This window comes from Petaurus breviceps, unplaced genomic scaffold, assembly GCF_028583685.1.
Source record: "Petaurus breviceps papuanus isolate PSGF00001 unplaced genomic scaffold, PetGlider_PUasm1.0 176, whole genome shotgun sequence".
Classification (NCBI taxonomy): domain Eukaryota; kingdom Metazoa; phylum Chordata; class Mammalia; order Diprotodontia; family Petauridae; genus Petaurus; species Petaurus breviceps.
In genome coordinates this window covers 16,853,742-16,869,685 of record NW_027185771.1, presented here as the reverse complement: position 1 = coordinate 16,869,685, position 15,944 = coordinate 16,853,742, and the positions used below count along the sequence as shown (strand labels likewise).

Here is a 15,944-nt window from a genome sequence, read left to right as displayed (position 1 = left end):
GCACGTCCGTCGCCTGTCCGATGACGTCATCGCTCTCTGACCCTTTCCCCTCCCCCTTCCCCTGCCCGGAGCGTTTTCCCTGCTGAGCTGGTGCTGCCTGCGGCCCATCGCCACCGTTCGTTCTCTTCTCCGTCCCGGGGTTGGTGGCTCGGTGACATCATGGCGGTAAGGATGAGACGAGGTACGGGGGGGAGGGCGAGGACCGAAGTCAGGGCAAGCTTGTCAAAAGCAATGCTGTGAAGGAAATGGTCTTGAGTCGCAAAAGGAGACCGGGTCCTACCAAAGCACGGGACGGGGGTGACGGATTGTACCAAGGTGGGAGCCCAAGGGGAGCGAGGGGCTTGTGGAACGTGCCAGGGTGGGGGCCCAAGGGGAGCGAGGGGCTTGTGGAACGTGCCAGGGTGGGGGCCCAAGGGGAGCGAGGGGCTTGTGGAACGTGCCAGGGTGGGGGCCCAAGAGGAGCAAAGGGCATAGTGGAATGTACCAAGGTGGGGGCCCAAAGGGATAGAACATGCCAACGTGGGGAGTAGAGCCAAAGGAATGAAATATGCCAAGGTAGTATATGTTCAATCAGTAAGTATTTGTTAAGCCCCTGCTCTGTCAAAGAATGTTGAGCCAACTAGCATTATTAAACTCCAGTTATATGCCAGGCACAGTGCCAAGCACTAGGGATTCAAAAAGAGGAAAAGGATAGTCTGGTCCCCCAAGGAACTTGCAGGGACTGGGTGAGACAATAGGCAAAAAATGTGCAGACAAGCTATGCACAGGATAAATTGGAGGAAATTAACCGAAGGAAGGCATTGGCATTAAGGGAGGGGCGGGAAAGGCTTCTTGCTTCAGGTGAAATTTTAGCTGGGCCTTGAAGGTGTATACAGGAAGATGAGCCAGGAGGGAGCAATCCAGGTTGAGGGACAGCCAGATAAAATGCTTCGAACAGAGAGATGGATGACTTTTTCTGGGGACAGCAAGGTGGCCAGGGATATACCCTATGTATGAGGTTTGGTGTATGAGGTGTAAAAAGACTGGAAAGGTAGGAGGGGGCTAGGGTTTGAAGGGCTTTGAACATCAAACAGAGGATTTTATATTTGATCCTAGAGGTAATAGGAAGCCACTGGAGTTTATTTAATAGGGAGGTGACAGTCAGATCTTCACTTTAGGAAGATCAGTTTGGGAGCTGAATGAATTTGAACTGGAGTGGGCAGAGATTTGAGGCAGAGGCCAACCCCAACCAGAAGGCCTTCACCAGGGTGGTTGTAGTGTCAGAGGAGAAAAAGGGGTATGTGTGTGTGTGTGTGTGTGTGTGTGTGTGTGTGTGTGTGTGTGTGTACATGAAGTAAGGAAAATGAAATTGGGGGGTTGGGTAAGAGGAATTGTGGATGTCACCCAGGTTTTAAGCCTGTGTGGCTGGGAGGATGGTAGTGACCACTACCTTAAGAAGTAAGTTAGGAGAGGGGAGGGCTTAGAGGGGAAAGATGATGAGTTTTGAACATGAGTTCTTTCTATTGGATGTCTACGGGACATCCTGTTTGAGATGTCTCATAGCCAGTTGGAGCTATAGACTGACAGTCAGAGGAAACCTTAGGGCAGGATGAGTAGATCTGAGAACCATTGGCACAGAGATAATTGAATTCATGTGAACTGTTTCGATCTCAAGTGAAATAGTATAGAGGCACTATGCCATTTGTTGGAGATACAGAACCAAAAAATGAAACATTTCCTGCTTTCAAGAGCATACATTCTTCCAAGGAAATGACATAGAGCATGGGGGATTTACCATGATAGGCTTCCTGTAGGAGGTGGTACTTGTGCCAAGCTGGGAAGGAGGAGAGGGATTCTAATATTCTACTAGGTGGAGATGAGCAGTGAGGGCATTCCAGGCATTGGGGAACAGGCTGTGCAAAGGTTCTGAGGTGGGAGATGGACATTGCAGGCCAGTCTGGCTGGAGCATAGACCTTGAAAGAGTGATGTGCCCTAAGCTTGGCCTATAGGTAGGCTGGAACCGGTTGTAAGAGACTTTAAAAGCCACAGAGTACAGTTTCTGTTTTATCCTAGATGCCAAGCCTAGAGGTGAGATGGGGTCATTGAAGGTTCTTGAGTAGAGGAGTGACATGGTCACACCTGGGCTTTAGGAAGATCCGTTAAAGAGCTGATTCTACTCACTTGGTGACCTTGGACAAGTCTCTTATCCCTTTGGATTTGGTTTTCCTCATTCATAAAATAAGGACTCATGCCCCTTCCAAAGCCACCCCCCCGTCGTGGATGGGGATGATCAGGGCATATATCCAAGGGCAGTATGAAGACCAGCCTCTGCCAGAAGGGATATTGGGACACAGAAGGATGAAGATGGGCTGGATGGACTTTTGGAGTGAATCAGACCAGATATTGAGGGGGGAGGGGTGGTGAAGAGGAACTAAATGAAGAAGTTGGAGGGAGGCATGAAAGGTTCCTGGAGCTTGTTGGGGCAGGGGTGAGCCTGCTCAAGTGTCTCCTCTAAACTTGCAATTCTTGCTGACTTGCCTGTAGCCCAAAGGGAAGGTGGGCACAAAGGGGAAGAAGCAGATCTTTGAAGAGAATAAGGAAACCCTGAGATTCTACTTCCGCATCATCCTGGGTGCCACTGTGAGTGTTTCCTACCCATCTTCATGCTGAGGTTTGAGGGTTATTAGAGGGATCCCCATCTCTTTGGGAATGGGCCTGGGGTTGGGAGGGAGCTATGTATATGCCGGGCCCTGAGTCCTGGGTGAGGATAAAAAGCTGGTCCAGTGGGTGTTGGAGGGAGGTTGCTCATCATATTAGGCAGTAGGAGCACTGTGGGGTTAATTGGAAGTTGGCAGAAACAGGTAGAGTGTCTTTCGCAAGCATTTCAGAGAAGTGAAAGGTCAAACCTGTGAGCAGTACCCATTGATTATGCATTCATTATCCCTTTGAAGCTTATTGTGTGTGGGCTTCATTAGAACCAAACTGAGGAAATCCAGGAAATCACCTGCTAGTGAGGGGTGGGGAGAAGGAGATGTGGTACAGCCTAGTCTGTGCAGGACCTCTGGACAAAGCTATGACCCACCTCCCCCTTCCTTCCTCAGGTCTGAATAGTTCGTTTCCACTAGTATAGACTCTCAGGGACCCCCAGCTCCCTGATGTGCTGGGGCTTTGAGTCCATAGAGCTTTTTACTCCTTCTCACCCCACCCCAACTTTTATGGTCCCCAGCAGAGGGGAGGGAGACAGTTGGTTTCTGCTAAGGGTGTCTGTCAGCATGGAAGGTTATCCCAGCAAAGAGCAGGGCTGCCGGCTGAGGACTCTGCCCCTTTTCCCGACTTGCTGCCTACGTCTCTGGTTCCAGGCAATTTACAGCATCGTGACTCTCGTGGTCTTCTACTCTTCAGCATCTTTCTGGGCCTGGGTATGTTTTATGACACCTCCCTACCCCAGCTACCCCTGGGCAGGGACAGCCTGGCAAGATCTCCTCTTTCTCTCCCAGCTTCCCTTCATGGTGCTAATCTTCTGTGTTTCCCACAGACAGCTCTAGTGTTCAGCTTGGTTGTGTATGGGGCCAGCTACCGCTCCATGAGCTCCATGGCTAAGGCAGTCTTCTCAGAGGATGGGGCTCTAGCAGACAGTGGCATCGACCTCAACATGGAGCAGGGAATGGCAGAGTGAGTGTCCCCCGCCAGCCCAGGTGAGCGAGACCTGCTGCTGGCTCACTCCTTCCCCCGGGGGTGGGGGCAAGCCAAGGGCAGTCACCCATCCTTGGCCATTTGCAGTCCATCATCCCTGTGGGCCCCCTAAATTCACCTCAGCTTCTGACCGTGTTCCTTCCCTGCCTCCACCTCCCCACAAGGCACCTGAAGGATGTGATTCTGTTGACAGCCATTGTCCAGGTGCTCAGCTGTTTCTCCCTCTATGTGTGGTACTTCTGGCTCTTGGTAAGTAGGGTAGAGAGACTAGGAGGGACATATGTGCCTGATGCTGAAGCGTCCTGCCCTGGCACTGGCAGGGGGTGGGGGCTCAGACTCTAAGGATCCTTTAATTGGGGGTGGAGGGGAACCTTTCAGTTCATCTGCCCTGCCCCCTGAACCTGGGTACGGGTCTTCTCTGAACCAAGCAAATCACCAGGCTTCTGTTCTGAGCTCAGGAGAGCTCACCACCTTCCAAGGTAAATGCTGTTACAGAGTTCTTACTTAGATTGAGCTGAAATCTGGCTGTCTGCCCTGATTGCCCCTTATCACTCAGCTCTGCTACCTAGGGTCACAGCCCTCCCCTCTGAATACTGGAAGACCATTGTCTTGTTCAACAACCCACCGTGTTCCCAATTTGCCTAAGTCCTTTCCTGTCCCGTTTCCTCATAGGCTCCAGGCCGGGCACTCTACCTCCTGTGGGTAAACATCCTGAGCCCCTGGCTCACAGCTGAGTCAGCCAACTCCATTGTTGAGCCCAATGAGAAGCGCCAGCGAAGGCAGGAGCGCCGACAAATGAAGAGGTTGTAGCCAGTGATGGCAGAAGGCTGGTTGCAGCTACAGAACTGAGTGAGACTCTCCCAGTCAGGGCAGGCCCTGCCTATCCCATGCCTGGGTTCTGCCCTGTGACTGCCCAGGAGAGACTAGCAGTCTATGGGACCTGGACATCTAGATGAACTGGGTCAGGGTGGGCAGTGGGAGGGGGCTGGCTTATTATAATAAAGAGCCAAACCTGGGAGCCATGTGTATCTGTGTTGACATGCGGGGGGGGGGGGGGTGTGGAATACCTGCTGGACAGAGCACACTGTACCAAGATGGAGTCACCAGCTGGGCTACAGGGCTCTGAGTCCCTCTCCTGGTAGCTCACAGACCCTCCGGCAGGAAAGAGAACACAGCTGGTTGGTTAAGGAATACCTTTATTCCTCTAGGCTAGGAATGTCACACACACACATACACATACACACACACACTCACTCTCTCTCTCACACGCATACGCAAATAATACTGTTCAGGCCCCTGGGCCCCCAGGGCACATGGAGTGATGAAATGACTGGGAGGAGGGGGCCCAGATTTTCTACCTCTTCTCCCCCACTGCCCATCCCCCTCACCTCCCTGGAGTCTAGAGGCCATGCTCTGGGAGGCTCCTTGAGTGGGAGGTAGTGGGGGATGCCCCTCTCACACCTCTAGGCTAGGCCCTTTGCTCAGTCCCAATGCCTGCACCAGGTCATCACCAAGGCCGCCCTTCAGGGTCCTTCTCACTGTAAGGAAGAAACAACACTGGTTGGCAATGGGGTAAGGGCCCCTACAGGCCCAGAGGGAATGGGGAACAAAGTGGGAAGTGGTAATAGATTGGTGCCTTAATGGAACCCTTCCCTCTGAGGTACTCATTTGGCTTATTTGTAAAGTGAGTAAGGTTGGTCTAATGAGCTCTAGAATTTCTCCCATCATTAATATTTTTTCAGGACTGTTACTTACAGGACTTTCTGTTGCCCCGAGATCGCTTTCGCTCCCGTGCAGCCGGGGCCCGGGGTCCGCTCCGGGTGACAGACTGCACCAGTCTGTCCATGATGTCATCCGAGGCATCAGTGGGAGAGCCAGAGCCTGGGGTCTCCTCTGGGGATGTTGCTGGAGTCGCTGGTGCTACTGCAGGAGGGTTGTTTGGGGCCATGCCTGGAGAGATTGGGGCCAGTTCAGGAGCCAGAAGAGAAGGAAGCAGTGTTTGAAAGCCCCAGCCCCCACCCCCTTACCTCGGCTCCTTCGGTTGTGAGTTGGGGCTTCAGACCCCCTGATCAACATGGTCCGCATGGTGACGTCAGTGTCTTTGTCTCCTTGACCTGGGCCACTCCCCACAGCTACTGGCATAGGCAGACTTGAGGTTTCCTCAGCAACTGATGAGAATTTCTCTGTCTGGACAGGAGTGGGGAAGGGTCAGGTTAGCCCGGAAAAGGGACAGATGGATTGGTAGAGGGCCACCAGAAAAGAGTGTTACCTCAGTGATCATGCGCCCCCTGGTCTTATTACGCTCACGGCATGTGGCTCGCTTCCGCTGCTGCTGGAGAACACGCTCCCTGCATGTCCGGTACTCCAGGGCAAACTCTCGAAGCGTTTGGCAGAACTGCATCACCCGCACCTCCCGGGCCACTTCTGCTGGGTATCCTAAGTACAGCAGGAAGGCGTGGAACCTGGGGGGAATGTGGCAGACAGTCAGGCCAGACCTAGGAGTTTCTGCCCAAGACATCACCTCTTCCCTTCCCCAGGACTCCCATCCTACCTGTTACACACGCGTCGGTGCACCACTTTGAGCATAGCAGTGCGCCTGGCACAGTGGCTTAGAAAGTGGGTGAGGCGGGCACGCAGGGCGGGCGTTAGGTCATGTTTAGTTAGGCTCTTCAGATTCTCCTCAGCTGCCCGGCTCCGCCGCTCCAGCTGCCCCAAGTTCTCAGCCAACACTTCAAAGTCCACCTGGAAGCAGTGATGCGGTCCATAGCCTAGGCAGGCAGCTGCCCCCCACGCCCCTCACTGCCCACGATGACTCCCTCCCCCCCACTGAGGGGCAGTGGGGCTTTAACTTCCCCCAGCTGACCTTGGCACACCGAGTGAGGGCTGGGATCTCTGAGTAGAGGTCTGAGGACTCTGGCTGGCTCTGGAGTACCAGGGTGCAGAGATGATACAGCAGGGACTGCCTCCGCACGGTGTCTTTGACCTCAGACACCTTCTCCAGGTAACTCAGTTCAAATCCACTGCTCTGAAATGGCCACAGGTTCAGCCTGCGATGCCCAACTCCCTTCCCTCCTTTGTCTTCTAGGAGTTCTGGGCCCCCTCAGTATAAGGCATCTAAGTTTCTTCCCCCTTTCTGGTCCCACTCACCTGGGAGTTATTGAGGAAATTGCCCACAGCCAGCAGGGTTGCCAGGATGCAGCGGAAGGTAGGGTTCTGGGCCAGCTGTTCCATCCCCAGCTTCAGGTCAAACATTGGCTCTGCAATCTCCTAGGTGGTAGGGACAGGGAATCCCAGTTACTAGACTTGTACCCTGTGATCCTGAGGCATGTGAAAAACATTTGTCCCATCATTTGAAAAAACTTATGTTTTTAAAAAACAGACTTATTGATAATCCTTCTGCAAAGAACTGACTCTTCTACCATCTTTTTTGGCTACTGAGCCTCAAAACACCAACACACTGCTCCCTCCCATACCAACTCTCAACCCAACTTGGCTTATTCCATCAGTTCAGTCATACCCGTTCCATGGTCTCGTAATCTAGCTTAAAGGCCCATAGCTGTAGTCGGGCAGCCAACCCGCCAATGGAGGAGAGGGTCAACAGGAAACTCTCAGCTGGGCCCAGTGGGATGTCCGGGTTGGCCAGCTGCGCTTCTTGGATCTTCTGCTTTTCCTCCTCTGTAGGCATCATTGTCAGCAATTTCTGTGGATACACCATGGCACCCCTCCCAACTTGTATCTCCCCTGATTCATCATAGGACCAGGATTTGGAGCTGGACAGGTGATGGGAAGCACTGAGCCCAGTCCCCTTATTTTAGAGGAGAGGAGACCTACCCAGAGAGTAAAGCAATTTGCCCAATCTGGCCCATTGAGCCTTTAGGGCAGGTATAACTTGATTTCTTTCTTTTTTTTTTTTTTATATAAAGCAATTGGGGTTAAGTAACTTGCCCAAGGTTACACGGCTAGTTTTTTTGTGTGTGAGTGTTAAGTATCTGAGGCCAGAACTGATCCTGGGTCCTCCCAACCCCGAGGCTAGCACTCTTACTGTACCACCTAGCCACCCCAAAACTTATAATTTTTTTTTTTTTTTTGCTTTTTGGAGGGGGGAAGGCAGGGCAATTGGGGTTAAGTGACTTGCCCAAGGTCACATGGCTAGTAAGTGTGTAAAGTGTCTGAGGCCAGATTTGAACTCAGGTCCTTCTGACTCCAGGGCTGGTGCTTTATTCACTGCACCACCTAGCTGCCCCAACTTGATTTCTTTCAGATTTGTTCCCGTGACCCTGCTGAGCCACTGCCATCTATGCAGTTAACTGCTAGCCCTTAACAGGAGGATAAAACTATCACTCCTAAGGTGCTTCTGTGTGAAGAAATAGCCCTTTTTGATAGGCAGGTAGGAAGGACAGACATGTACTATATGACTATGTAGTATGTGACTAATTGACCATATGGCTATATATACATTATGTATTTAAAATGTATGAAATGCAAATGTTTCCCAGGACAGTGAGGGGAAGATGTATGATGACCACCTAATTATTCCTTTGGGGGACTGGGTGGAACCTGGAAAACCGCAGGTGGAGGTTGATTAATGTGTCAGTATCATGGACCTTGACCCTTCTTGGTTAGTGGGAAAACTATGAGACGGTCTAGACAGCTAGAAACGGTTGTAGATCACTGGAGCGAAAGGGACATTAGAATGCTGGTCTAAATACCACCCCACTCCTATCTTGAAGATGAAGAATCTGAGGAGAGGTGACGTTATGAAACAAAGGCACGGGATTAGTGGTCAGCTGGGAAGATGAGTCAGGTTTGGCTAGAAATGTGTATTGGCCATCCGGGAGCTGATTAAGGATCCCTGGGATGGAATCCTTGGATTTTGTCAGTTATTCCAAGTCCTGTGCTTTCTACCTCTATCATAGACACAAGTCCAAACCAGAGGGGTCTGAGTGAATTCTGAGCCCTGAAGTCCAGCCTTTTCTCCAGGCTTCCTCAGTTTCCCTGCTTGTAAAAGGAAAGGTGTGGACCAAATGACCTTTCTCTTTGGGAAATCTACTTTTGGCTAGAGGGAGCTGTGGGCAGAGCTGGGACTGAGTTATGTTGCTAGAAGGAGATGAGAGGGAGCTGCTATCCAAAGCCCGGGGGATGGGGCGAGTAGAGGGACAGCTGGCATCATCCAGGTCATAGAGAAACTTCAAACATAAAGTTCTGGGAAGAACACCAGTGTTATTCCCTGCCTGGAACCAGCAGACTTTTCTTAGGGCAGAAGCCTTGAGACCCATGGTGGAATTTCAGCACTCACTCTCACTAGCTAGATGACTTGGGCCAAGTCCCTTCCTCCAAGTTTCCTAAAAGAGTATTAATAATCTTTGTACTACCTACCTCACAGGTTTGTGGTTAGAAACACATTTTGTAACCCTTAAAGTGCAGCATAAATGTGTGGTCAGACTGAACTCTACCTAGGGAAAAGCCAAGTGGATGAAGAATGTCTGTTGGCCAACCCAGGATACAAAGATGGATGGATAGCCCCTAGATGGTCAAGGAGCTAAGCTTGGAGTACACTACAAAGAAGAGAATGGGCTGAATTTCATTTGACAATGTGTGCTTCTTTCCATAATCCTGAAAAGAAACAAATAACCCATCTTTTTTTAACTATAGGCTGTTGTATGACTACAGGTATCTCCATATCTGCCATATCTCCAAAGAATTAAAGTGGCAGATCCATCCCCCAAGAAGCAAGTGAAAGGTCAAGGTTGGTGTGAGTAGATACCAACATATGACCAATTTGGAATCCCAAAGAGGAAGACAGAGAAGCAGGCTAGTCACGTATCAAGTCCCCAGGATAACCTGTGGACAGCTTTCTTTGTGCCGTGGATATCCTGGTGATAAAGTCCCTGGTATGTAAAGTAGACCCCTTGCAGTGGGTTTATGGAGGTGGGGGTGGGGTGGGGAGGAACATGGATAAGAGCCACACACAGGATGAGAAGCCATCAGTGGGTTGCACTCTGTACAGTGGGTAGTAGTGCCCATATTGATGGGACAACTAGCATTTAGAGAGCACTTTAAGGTTTGCAAAACATTTACAAATTGGGGCCGCCAGGTTAGGCAGTGAATAGAGCACCAGCCCTGGAGTCAGGAGGACCTGAATTCAAATCCAGCCTCAGACACTTAACACAAAAACTAGCTGTGTGACCTTGGGCAAGTCACTTAGCCCCAATTGCTACCTTCTCCCCTCCAAAAAGCAAAACACAAAAAATCATTTACAAATGTCTCATCTTACCCTCACAGCAGCCCTGTAATGTAAGGCTATTACAGATGGGGGAAAACTGAGGCACAGAGGTTAGGTGACTTGCCTAAGATCCCACAGCTAGTTAAGTGTCTGAAACTGGATTTGAACTCAGGTCTCCCTGACTCCAGACCTAGCATTCTCAGGATAACAGGCTATTAGTTGGGACAATGAGTGAATTATGATAAGAAAACCACTGACCCTCTGGTGAACCAAAGGCACATTATGTGTCATGATTCACTGAGATATCTAAGAGTAATGGTTTCCTTCTCAAACTCATCCATCCATTAGCCAGTCAATAAGCCCGTTGTCCTACCTGGCTAAGGAGACAACTAGAACTCCTGTCTCAGTCTCTTCCTTGAGGGGTATGACTCAGTGAGTAGATATGGAGGGTGGGAGTTAGAGCTGGAAGGAACTTCAGAGTCTGTCAAGTCTAGCATCCTCATTTGGCAAAAAAGAAAACCAAATTTCCTAGGGGAAATGAATGTGCATATGTCTGTGAAGTGGGAAGGCTTGGGTTTGAAAGCAAGGGCTTTGTCTCCAGGCCCGGGCTCTCTCCAATTTCCTCAGAGAACACAGTCCCAAGGATGAAGGCGTCCCGTAATCCATGCCCCCCAAGGCCATCTGGGACAAAGCTTTCCTGGCCCCATTTCAATATCACTCAGATTTTAGAAAACATCTTCCTCACAACAGGAGGCCCCAAAGCTGGAAGGGACCTAGATAATTTAAGTATCATCCGTGTGTAAGTATCACAGTTTGGAATGAAGGATGGTAATATGCCCATGGGAAGGAAGTGGAGATAAAGGTGTCAAGGCCATGCTGAACTGAAAAAGGGGAGAGGCCGGCCGTGCAGGGAGTCTGGAGGGTAACAGTGTAGCAACACTTGTATCTACAAAATGGGAACACAGGAAGGGAGCCTCCTTCCTATCCACTGGGTCCTCTAGGGTGGGAAGCCAGGATGAGATCATTCATGATACAAAATGAAGTGTGAAGGTTTGCAAAGTGTTTTTCCCAGCCCTGTGAAGTCGGTAGTCTAAGAGTGATTCCCGTTGTACAGATGAGGAGACTGAGGCCCAGAGAGGTAGGTGTGCAGTGACTTGCCTGTGGCTCTGCAGGTGCCGAGTACCAGACCTGGTATACAGCCCCAGGTGGCTTCTGACTCCGGTGTTCCCTTCTCCCAGACCCATGAAATCAGTGTTGAAGTATAACTCTGAATTTAAGGATTTTTCTCTGTAAACTTATATTATTTCTAAGGGTTTGTGTGAACTCCCCCCCACCCCTTTGCCTTCCTACTAAAAATTTCTCTGCTGATTTAAGAGGAAAAGGGACTTCGTTGGTAACTAAGTCAAGAGCTAGGATTGGTGCATACCCCAACTGGCTGGTTAGGGTTGGAGGGCTGGGATGGTGTTGGACCTCGGGCCCATGGAGGGTGGTGCTTCCACTCTTCCAGACTAGTCATCATCCTTCCATCACAGCCTCCCTCCCTGGAGGCCCCTTCCTAACTCCCACTCCCAACACACCTCAATGCCATCCTTGCTGACAGCAAATTCATCAAAACCAAGCAGGGCTGCTTTGATGACATGGACAGGGGGCAGCGCCGTGAGACCGATGTTGATGGCATTGCTTCGTTTGGGGTCCAGCACTGTTGTCATTGTCCGTCGGCCTTCAGCAGCTTTCTGTAAGGGTCATCCGAGGCTGGGGTGGGAGCCAGCTTTTGGGGCTGGGGGTGTGTAGGGTGAGCAGGGGATGGATCTATCTAGGCTTAGGCCCCAGGAGGGCAGAGGCAGGGAAGGGTGGCCCATTACTTCCTCCCTAGGGTTAAGGCTTCAGAGGGTCAGGGAAGGGCATACATTGTCCTGGTAATCCTGGGAGTACAGAAACAGTGTGGTACAATGGAAAGAAACCTGGACTCGGGTCTAAAGAAATGGCTTTTAGTTCCCAGCTCTACCACTTACTCCCTGGGTAACCAATGACCTGTTGCTTAACTTGGCAGGTACTTTTTCCTAGGCTCTGAAATGAGTGTGACTTCACTGAGTCCATCTGGTCCATCTTAGGGATAGACAACTCTCCATTTTATAGCAAGTGAGGCTCAAGGGGGGGGGGAAGAAAAAGACTGGAGCCTTGTGCTCTGACACCCAGTCCATGGTCCTCCCAGCACACCCTACTGTCTCATTTGAATGGAGGGAGTGGACTCAAAGATCTGTAGTCTACTCCAGGTCTTAATTCTGGGATTGTAGGTTTCCCTTACATTGGGAGGATAAGGGAGGTACCTTGTTGGACATCACTTCCTTGGCTCTTGTCTCAAACAGGTGTTCCAACTTTGCAGTGTCCAAAGTCACAGGCTCCAGTGAGGCCCATAGGGTAGGGCTTGGGCCAAACCGACCCAAACCTTTGACTACCTTTCCAGGCTTCAACTCCCGCCAAAACAGCTTCACAGTCTTCCTCTTAGGAGGGAGGATGGGTCCATCAGTGGCCGAAGGACCTGGTGGAGGTGGGGGTAGCCCAGGGGGTGGAGGAGGTGGGGGCACCCCTCCAAGGGGTAGGGGTGGTGGAGGTGGTGGGGGACATCCTGGGGGCAAAGGGGGTGGGGGCGGAGGATTCCCAGGGAGGGGTGGTGGTGCTGGGACATCTCCAGCCCCAGGTGACTCAGTTGCCAATAAGTCCTGGTCTTCATCGTCCCCTAGGTCAGAGAAGTCTAAGTCTCCGATGCGGAGAGAAGGTTGGGGTTTGAGGGGCTCTGAGATGACATTAGCCTCTGGGACCAGGACCTCAGACTCCAGGCTTCTCTGGGCTAGGATCAGGGGTCGGGGAAGTGGACTTCTTGGGGTACTAGGGGTACGGGGGGTGGCATCTGGCTCTGGGGTACTCCACAGCTCTCGGGGGTCTGTGAAGATAGGAAAGAAAGTCATCACCATGGTAACCCTACAAGCCAAAGGTAGAGTTCCCCTCTTGGGTTTGTAAGGATAATACTACCACCTCCTCCTACTAGGGGACAGAGAGGATTCAGTTTGGGGAAGAGGACTGCCTTAGGAGTCCTTGGGGAAGTGACCTCCCAGCCCTCCCCAACAACTCCTCACCTGGGTGTCCATCTGACTCATCAGGCACGGCCCCAGCTAGGGCCTCAGCCCGACCCTGGGCCAAGGCAGCCTGCTTCTCGGTTTCAGCTGCTGCCACATTCTCCAGGAAACGGGCTCTGCAGGAGAGCTCCCATTGGTGCCCAATACTTGGGTCCCTCTCCAGACTGCCTTCCTCAGTTCCTAGAGTACTGAGGCCCACCCCTGCCAGCTAGCAGCAAGCCTACTTGCTATTAAAACTGAGGCTTACTTTCCGTGGACCAGGACTCTTCCTGGCAAACACACACACACACCCTACATACATGCACGGGCACACACAGCCCATGCAAATAGCAGCCCATGCACTGAGCAGAGAGCATGGTTTTGGCATCAGAGGACCAGGGATCAAATCCTCTGCCACTTAATAACTGTGACTTTGGGTAAGTCACTTAGATATAGGTCTCCCTTTCCTAATCTGTAAAATTATGGAAATGAACTAGGCAATCAATTACAGGATCTTAAATGGAAAGGCCCCCCCCCACCATCCCTCTTCTCATTTGCCAAGGACTCAACTGCATTTAAAACATTTTTTTCCCTTTTGAAATGGTTTTGTATGGTTTGTCTTGAGGCCCACAAGCTCTTGTTTGGGCCTCAGGGAAGGTGGAGGGCTAGCACCTTCCTTGACACAGTCCTGAGCTAGGGCTATCTATTACATATGTAGTCACCATTACCCTTCTGGGGTAACCCATCTTTAGCTCCCTTCTTCAGCCTCATCCTATCAGGGCAGTGCCTCATAGCCTCGAAGACCTATTCTTCTATGGCTCTTTCCAGTGTCCTCTTAGGTGCTGGCCGTCTGCTTATCCCTAGGTCTCTTCTCTATCTGTACCCCAGGCCATCCCAAATCTCCATTAGTCATTCAGCTAGGCATCGGGACCTGAGCTGGGCTGAAGCTCTTCCCCACCATCCTGATTCCTCAGATCTGTATCAGGGTAGATCTTAACAGTAATATCACTGCTTTGGATTCAAAAGGTCTACTATGTATGATCCCAAGGTCTTTCTCAACTGGGCTAGGGGATGCTTGGTATATAGTTAGTTAAACTATTCTGTCTGCTAGGCCCTTTACTGGGCCAGTCCAGGAAGCTGTTTCTGGGTCTTTTGAAGAGTGAGGATAGGAACCAGATGTGGAATTAAAGGGGAGGAATGACTTCTGGAGGGAGGGCTACCCCTGTAGGGGGTTACCCAGAGGGTCCCTGATGCACACAGGAAGCAGTTCTGAAGCAGTGAGCACAAAGTCCTGAGCAGGGCTAGGCGAGGCCAACCCTGCTCTGTACTTACTCAAACCTGCTCAGCACAGGCGGGACCCCTGGGACAGGGGGGACAGGAGGGACAGGAGGGCTCTCAGGGGCCCTAGAGGGAGAGACTCGTTCATCCTCTAGCAGTCCTGGGGACTCCTTTGATCAGTCCCATCCCAAGCTAGCTTAGTCTCTCTTATATACACACCGACCTCAGGGAAGCACTCATTCCCATGGACCTCTCCTAAGTTTTCAAGCACCTTACCACCATCACCTCCCCTTCCCCCCACCTGGATTCCCGGCTCCCAGGAGACAAGGATGGGGGAAGGAGAGACACAGGAAAGGGAGAGGAAGAAAGAGATGGAGAGGATGGGGAACAGAGGGGGGAAGATGCTAGAAATATGAGAGTATGGGAAAACCACAGGAGAGAAGGGAGAACAGTAGAAATAAGGTGAGTAGAGAGGGAGAGGAAATAGAGGACAAGGAGGGAGGGAAGGAGGCTAGGAGAGTAGAGAGTGGAAGACAGACCGTCCAAGGGAGGCCTGAGATTCTGCTCACTTTAGTCACTTACCAAAGAGGAACAGTTTGATGAAGTCTGGAAAAAGAGAGAAAAGTTGGGCAGGGGACGGCTGGAGGTGCCCAGGGAAGGGGGCAGGGTGTCCCAGAGAGGGCACAAAGCTGGGCTAGCAAAGGAGGAGAGCAAAAGGGACAGGCAGAGAGGGGCCCAGGTCTGGGCAGCAGACCCTTTAAGTACCAGTTTGTACATCCCCAGAGGGTGAGAGGCTGGCAGTGCCAGTGGGGCATGAGAAGGGGGAACCAAGGGGGCAGGGGGTAGTGTCCCATCCCCGAGCACCTGACTTACTTATAGATGCTTCTTTCACCAAGTGCATCTGTAGGGGGAACCACAGTGGGGCTGGGAAACAAGACCACTGAGGAACTGAGGCAGGGGGCTGGGCCTATGGGGCTAAAGTCAGGACTGTTGGTTAGTGTGGCTCCTGTTATTTTTCTCCTCCCTCCTTCCCTTCTACCCCTTATCTGACCATTATCTACTGGCTTTTCACCTTTCCCTCTGCCTTGCCGTCCCAGACTCCTCTCTATGACTCTTCAGTTCACTCCCAGGCCATTATACCCCTACTCTAGCTACTCACTCTTCTTTTTCCCATCCTGACCCTCTGGTGAATTGGTTCAGATCTACACTGCTCTCTTCTCTTGAGTCCCTGGATCTTTTATTATTTCTCCAATTGTGCCCTGCCAAGACTCAGTCTTGGATCATGCCCACCCTCATCTGCTTTTGATTCTACACATATGCTGCTGAATGAAGGTGGAGAAAATCAGGCAAACATTCTGACCGGATCCACTGCAAATTTATGTCACAACTGGACCCTGACTGCTGCCAGACAATCCTACTGTACCTCCCTTATCAATTCATTATCCTCCTCTCAAAGTGGCTATTCCAAATTTTCTTATTCCCCCCTCAAGCCTCCCATAGTGTCCCCTCTATCAGCTCAGAATCTTGCCTCCAATTTTATACAAAAAGTTGAGGCCATTCCCTGTGAACTCCCCCCTTCCTCATCTATCACTCAGATGCTTTCTGCCACTCTCCCCTTCATCCCTGTCTCTCATGAAGAGGTGGTCTTACTCCTTAC

General features: G+C 51.2%; 2 protein-coding genes across 2 annotated transcripts in view; one reads left to right on the top strand and one right to left on the bottom strand.

Moving 5' to 3' along the window:
• The first annotated feature begins 19 nt into the window (after positions 1-19).
• On the top strand, positions 20-4,691 carry TMEM208 (transmembrane protein 208). The gene is made up of 6 exons (XM_069085773.1): positions 20-165; positions 2,525-2,620; positions 3,340-3,399; positions 3,516-3,652; positions 3,838-3,922; positions 4,346-4,691. Exons 1-6 carry the CDS (start codon positions 160-162, stop codon positions 4,481-4,483), a joined length of 522 nt encoding a protein of 173 aa, XP_068941874.1. The 5' UTR covers positions 20-159; the 3' UTR covers positions 4,484-4,691.
• Positions 4,526-15,944, bottom strand: part of FHOD1 (formin homology 2 domain containing 1) — a 36,792-nt gene continuing 25,373 nt past the window's right edge. Inside the window, exons 11-22 of the mRNA XM_069085761.1 lie at positions 15,161-15,262; positions 13,031-13,146; positions 12,224-12,837; positions 11,474-11,629; positions 7,191-7,373; positions 6,821-6,940; positions 6,537-6,698; positions 6,225-6,415; positions 5,943-6,135; positions 5,701-5,860; positions 5,429-5,623; positions 4,526-5,211 (exon numbers count right to left, since the gene is read on the bottom strand). Coding sequence (XP_068941862.1) covers positions 5,129-5,211; positions 5,429-5,623; positions 5,701-5,860; positions 5,943-6,135; positions 6,225-6,415; positions 6,537-6,698; positions 6,821-6,940; positions 7,191-7,373; positions 11,474-11,629; positions 12,224-12,837; positions 13,031-13,146; positions 15,161-15,262 — 2,275 coding nt within the window. The 3' untranslated portion in view covers positions 4,526-5,128. The remainder of the gene's footprint in view (positions 5,212-5,428; positions 5,624-5,700; positions 5,861-5,942; positions 6,136-6,224; positions 6,416-6,536; positions 6,699-6,820; positions 6,941-7,190; positions 7,374-11,473; positions 11,630-12,223; positions 12,838-13,030; positions 13,147-15,160; positions 15,263-15,944) is intronic.